Raw genomic sequence first — 6143 nt, 5'->3', positions numbered from 1 at the left:
TTCTTCACCTCCACGTCCTCTTCCTCGGCCTCCTCTACTTCTCACTCTTTCTGCTCCCACCATTGTACTCCGCACACACAGCTTACCTGTATTATAGTGCTTAGGCTGATTGCAAAGTGAACTAATTATCTAAGAAAGTTTTCACATGTGAAAGTGTGCCAGACAGTTGGCAAATTAGTGTTAATGATAGCCATACATGTGTATACTTTTGCTAGGAGTGTGTTGGAAATTTGGAAATTGAGTGTTGTGCAGTGAATTGTGCCTACAGTCTTGCAAAGTGTGTGTTACAAAATTGCAAACTGAGTGCAAAGCAGTTTTTGTGCTTTTAGTTTTGCACACTCAGTGAGTGGTTTTGCTATACGTCTGACTAGTTTTAGAAATTGTGCTACAGGAATCACAGTTAGTGTTTAGGCATTCGGTAAAAACTGTAAAAGCAACAAATAATGCAGTGACCTTTCTATGGCTTTGTGATGTGACTGTGTCTTAAGATCAGTGACTCAGTTCTTATGGAATGTAGATGCTTATAATACTGACGGCATCATTCTCTGAACATTTCTGGAACTATCCCCTATCATCCAGTGCATTTAACTGAACTATATTTAATTAAGAAAATTAAAATGAGCTAATGAAGACTATCATATATTACAATTTTGAAACAGAAGGAACCAGAGCTAGACAATGGACTTGGGATCAACGTGAGTCCTGTGATATGATACAGCTTTTTCCCAGATTATCAGAAACCAGATTTTAAAAAAAATCCACGTTGGTTTCTGTACATCAATGACATCACAACTGACACGCTGTTCTCACTGAATTTATATACCATGATATCAATGCTTAAAGTCTGTTATAGAAACCAGAACATCAGTAATGTAGTAGCTCTTCATGCTAGTATGTGAAGTACAGAAGGAAAGTGTCAAACCTGTTACCACTGATGGCTCTACTGTACAAACTAAAGATAATTAAAATCAACTGAGAACTTATGGAGGCTTGTGAACTGTCATATATGGGAAATTAATGTAGCTCACATGTCGAGTTCAGCAGTATTGTAGTTAGTAGTAACCATGGAAATAAAAAGCATGAAAATATGTGGACACACCCCATGTCATAGGATTAACTGGACTACTGACCAGCTGTTTGACACTCCCTCCAGCACTTGTTTATCATGACTAATAATGTCATGATCAACAAGTGATATGCAGCATTTGTGGTAAAGGGATATTTCAAGTTATCACATCAGTGTTTCGTGAAAATTCTGTCTTTATCATTTTTGGCATACCAAATTTATCAACATGGAGAGTTTTTTGTTAAAGACTTCAGGAGTGAGAAATAGATTTTAATAGCTAAAATCGTTGACTCTGTTTTTCAGCACTTTACTTTATTGTACTTAAGAAGTCATGAATTTTTAATCCAAATTAAAAAGAAACTAAATTTGACCCATGTCATGTTCTTTTTCTACAACAAAACTGTTTATTCTAAGAAAGTCAGACCCTGAATTGGACAAGTGGAAGCAAATAGATGGATAATCAGCGTAAGAATTTATTTTCCTTTAAATCAGCTTTAAAAAGTAATTAAAAAGCAATTCAAGTAATATAATGCATCTGGTTGTTATATTTTGGCTTGAAACTGTATCAAACTGTAGAATTGCATAGAAAAACCTATAGTTTCGATTATTAAGCACATTACATCATCACACTGACACTTACATGTTAGAGATATTGTTTAACTCATTTTTTTTAATTGAACGTTTTGAAAGTGAATTATTATGAAATGGAAACTCAAAGCAACACTCTGTTGTGTCTTCTCGTCATCTTTAAAAACCCAACTGGCTCCAAACTGCTAGCAGGGCAGCACACAGAGCTGCAGTGAAGCCAGGCTGGATGAAGGTGGCCCCATTGCACAGGTCGGTGCTGCAGCAGGTCCTGGTGACGGTGTAGTTCACATACAAGATGGAGCCCGTCTCGTTTCTGCACTCGGCTGGTTCTATACAGCCACGTTCATAGATGTTCAACAGGCTGATCGTAAACTCTGAGAGAGGAAAGGACAGTCCATGTTTGACTTGTTTATCTCGTTTTGGTTTGTTTTAGGTTATTCAATGTTTTCAATGTTTTTAAGATGTATTCTTTTTAATACTTTAACATAAAATATTTTGAAGCTTGTAAAACATTTTTTTTGGATTACATGTTAAAATGTGTTTTTTGTAGCACATGTTAAAGAAATGAAATATAAAAAGATTTATGTCCCTACGCTGGAAACTTTGACAAAAAGTCTGAACTGCTTTTTGACACAGTGAACAAATTCAGTGGAAAGTCTTATCACTGTTGTGAGAAATCAAAATGTAATTTTCTTCATAGTTCCTCTGTAGCTGTGCCACAGAAAGTTCTGGGTATTTCTCTTACTTGCAACTCCAGTGAAGCAGTTAGTCTGAGATCCTGTGCAATTTACAGGATCAGTGTGCATGCAGTAGCCAAGGATCTTAAAATCACACGTCTCACAGGTGAGAGATTCAACTGTGGGAAAGAAAACAATAACCAAAAAAAGCAACTGTAAATAAAAAAGGTGCTGGAAAGTATCAGAAAGTGTTTTAATCAGCTGTGTCAAATATCTGACTCCATTTAATTACAATTTTATCAAAATAGGAACCTCCTTTATCACAAAGTACACAAGCAGAAGTTGTTTTTTAACCTGCCAAGGTTAACAGGCTGTTTATATAAGAAAGCAATTCAAGCTACATACCATGTTTTTCGGACCATGAAGCGCATGGGATTATAAGGCGCACTAAGCGATACAAAACAGTCAGAGAAGTCAAATTTTACTCAACTCATTCCTCTTGCTTCCTCCACTTCCGTACCATTGATTCATTAATGTTGAATTCTCTTGCAGCTACTCTATTCCCATGTTGTTGCTGTTGACTGACCTCGTATTGTGGATAGATTATCCCAGTTTTTTTCATGACTGAAGTTTAACCCTTGATGAGTGAAAAAAGTTAGCTGTGTAACATAGCTCTGTCGCTAGCGATCACGTAGCACATCATTATACACAGCTAGCTAGTCCAAGCTAGCAGCTAGTCCAACTTAAGTAACCCCACAATTGATCAATTTATTAAAGGTGAAAGAATTTAGACAGTTTTTAACTCTCAGTGATGCCACAGTGTTTTGGACGGAGTTTTGGACCCAGATTACTTTGTGAGGCTCCCGACTACGGTAGCCGTAATGCTCTGACAAGCCATCAAGCAGTGCGGCTTCGAAGCTTACCAAAGTCATACTAAAACATTTTTTGAAATATTTTTGAGCACCGTGTACCACATAAAATCGGTTCGAAGTCAGTAAGCACAATAATACATAAGGCGCGCTGTTGATTTTTGAGAAAATTGAAGGATATTAAGTGCACCTTATAGTGCGGAAAATACGGTATATATATATATGTGTGTGTGTGTGTGTGTGTGTGTGTGTGTGTGTGTGTGTGTGTGTGTGTGTGTGTGTGTGTGTGTGTGTGTATATGGTTTGTGTGTCTCTCTCTGCATTAGCCCTGCTAACACTTGCGACCTGTGACATCCTCTGACATCCTTTCTACAGTGGAATTAGGGAGGTCCATTCCAACTCTGTTTCACAAGTAGATTTCTTTGCTTTCACCTTTGTCACAAATTCATGACAAAGGTCAAGGGTTTAAGTTTGGCGACTATTCGTCATCTGCAATCTACCTCCTAGATCGTTTTTCCCCAAATGTTTTGCCTTTCATCTTTCTGACAAACTCTTAACAAACCAGTCCTTCTACCTGCATTTTCTCAGTATTCAGAATGACTTCGAGCAACACTAAATGCCCTCATTGTGATTCTGGGGAAACATTTACATGGTTTTAACAACACTGCAATTGTTGTGAATAGTTTTCATTACAAACAGGTGACAGACATCATGAGAAAATGACAAACCTTATTTTATGGGAGGTGCTGGACCATTACATCATGCTAGAACAGCTTTGGTATTTTGAGGCATTGATTCTTGATTCTAAGAGCTCTATGCATGCTTTGTTATCTTAAAAGAAAGTGGCTGCATTAGAATAGAAAATTTTTATGATAGGATAAAGGTGATCACTTTTAACATGTCTGTATGAATTTTTAGTGGCCCTTTACTTTAAGGGAGCAGTCCCTGACCTATGGTTGAATCACAGGCATGGAAACAAGGGCAAATACACAGCATAGAGTTTGCTGATGCTATCGTGCTGACCTTCATTTAACTTTAGCTACAACTCCGCTCAATTCTTTTAAAAAAATTGTTAATAACCCATAAAAAATTGTTGTAGGTTGCGAAAGGGGTGAACTTCTTCAGCTCATGAAACATTTGAGAAATACAAGTGGCTCTACACCATAACAGAGCCACTGGATCACTCACTGTAAGATCCAAACCCTTTTTCTATGGCTTCATGGATGCTGCAGGTTAATCTGTTTCTTGACCCATGAAAAAGTTTATTTTCCATCAAACTCATTAGTCGTTTTACCACAATTCACAGATTACTGCCTGTGAATTCTACAATTTCGGTGAAGACCATATCAGATGTTAGTCTGAACAAAGTAGTAGCAGTGATCCTTAGGCATTATGAATGGAGGGTTGTGGCATGAGCTTAATGGTCCTTTAGCCATTTCTGCTCAAGTTTAAAATACACTTTTGTTTATCAGATGGTCAGAAACAACAGGAAACTGCACAGGCTTCTATTAAATAGGAATATGCAGGCTCTTTGCCTTACCTATACATGGGTCAGCACTGCTTAGGGGCCTAGACACCCTCCAAAAAGCCCGAGCTGAGCCAGATAAAACCCTATTATCACTTACCTTGGTTCTTTTAAGGATATTCTAATAACAATTTGGAAGAACAGCAGTGTAAAACTTTTTAACAGTCGAGTAAAAACGTTTTGGGGTTATGAAATCAGACCCTTCAGAAACACTGAACAATATTCTCGATTGTTGATTTGAAGTCGTAAAAAATTAAATCACTTGTTCAAGGTATTTATATTTATACATATTTTCAGTTTTTCCCAAGACAGGATATACACATTTTAAAGTATCTCTGAAAATAACCAGTAGTATTTGAGTCCAAGCAGAAAGAAAAGCAAGCAAAAAAACCTCCTACCTGTAACAAACAGAGTCATTACTGCTGCACAACTCCACAGTAAAGTTTTCATCTTGATGTTTCCAGAAGTGCAGGTGAAAATACCAGAAAGATAACTTTTATTTTATTTTTCTACGAACTCACTGTTACGGCAGCTGTGGGAAATCTGCTTTGACGAACAATGCAGTCATATCTTTGTTCACTGGGGGAGTTGTATCAGAAATACACGTCAACTGGACTGATAAAGTTTGCAAGGAGTGACATGAGTGTTGCTAGATGAATATGTATAAGAGAAAGTAAGATTAAAGTAAACCTATTATTTACTGTAGGGTTTATGTATCAGCCCATAATAAAAAAACGTTATCTGATCTTTATCAGGTCTTGATTTAAATATATTAAATGATTTTCAATTCTGAGATGAAGAACAACACATGACATATTACACCATGTCATTATTTATAGATTATAAACTAAGGCAAATTTCAGAAGCAGTGCACGAGCATGAGGTGTTCAGTACTGTGGCTGCAAAACAAGCCCAAGTCATCACTCCTCCAATGCAGTTGGCATGAGCTGATTGTGCTTATTCACCAAACGTGGAGCTTGCATTGTGTTAGCAAAGACCTGAAAGCTCCAGACCAGCAAACTGCCAAAATGTCTACATTTTTATTACACTTGCTGGGGGTCAGTTAATCAAGTGCATTTGATTAGCAACACCCTACTCGATCTGTTTAATTCAAATGGAAGCAGTGAGGGTGTACTAAATTTCTCACCCACTGCTTCTGCACAACCAGATACAAGAGCAAAGGATGATCATTGAGTACATTTTTCTCATCATTTTTACACATACACAGGACCACTTCCAGCTCCATCTTTTTCATCTTTAACTCTCCTAGAGTAGCTTTGCATAATTCACAATTTACAGAACCATGAATGAACAGTCTGAAATTCAGTATTTAGACAAGCGTGAAGGAATTATTTGCACATATGTTTGAAGCTTTGGCAACATTTAATATGAAAATCTACCCCATTGTTGCGGTTAAC

General features: G+C 37.2%; 1 protein-coding gene across 1 annotated transcript; it reads right to left on the bottom strand.

The window, feature by feature from the left end:
* Window positions 1-1332: 1332 nt before the first annotated feature.
* On the bottom strand, window positions 1333-5316 carry LOC147303645 (sperm acrosome membrane-associated protein 4-like). The gene is made up of 3 exons (XM_086280457.1): window positions 5124-5316; window positions 2400-2510; window positions 1333-2028 (listed from the first exon to the last, which is right to left on the bottom strand). The coding sequence occupies exons 1-3, from the start codon at window positions 5173-5175 to the stop codon at window positions 1814-1816; spliced, it is 378 nt and encodes a 125-aa protein (XP_086136583.1). The 5' UTR covers window positions 5176-5316; the 3' UTR covers window positions 1333-1813.
* Between the last annotated feature and the right edge of the window lie 827 nt (window positions 5317-6143).

The sequence above is a fragment of the Aulonocara sp. 'chitande type north' Nkhata Bay genome, linkage group LG22, assembly GCF_057382095.1.
Source record: "Aulonocara sp. 'chitande type north' Nkhata Bay isolate Kocher_YH1m ecotype deep benthic linkage group LG22, A_spYH_male_GT1.1, whole genome shotgun sequence".
NCBI classification, from domain to species: domain Eukaryota; kingdom Metazoa; phylum Chordata; class Actinopteri; order Cichliformes; family Cichlidae; genus Aulonocara; species Aulonocara sp. 'chitande type north' Nkhata Bay.
Note: the sequence above shows the minus strand (reverse complement) of the source record. Positions and strands in the feature narration are given on the sequence as shown.

Bases quoted from the DNA above. Each gene is read 5' to 3' on its own strand.
- LOC147303645 (XM_086280457.1), bottom strand. From the start codon at position 5,175: ATGAAAACTTTACTGTGGAGTTGTGCAGCAGTAATGACTCTGTTTGTT. The intron at 2,511-5,123 runs GTAGGAGGTTTT...TCTTTCCCACAG, and splicing joins AATGACTCTGTTTGTTACAG to TTGAATCTCTCACCTGTGAG. The intron at 2,029-2,399 runs GTAAGAGAAATA...TTCCTCTCTCAG, and splicing joins CTGCTTCACTGGAGTTGCAA to AGTTTACGATCAGCCTGTTG.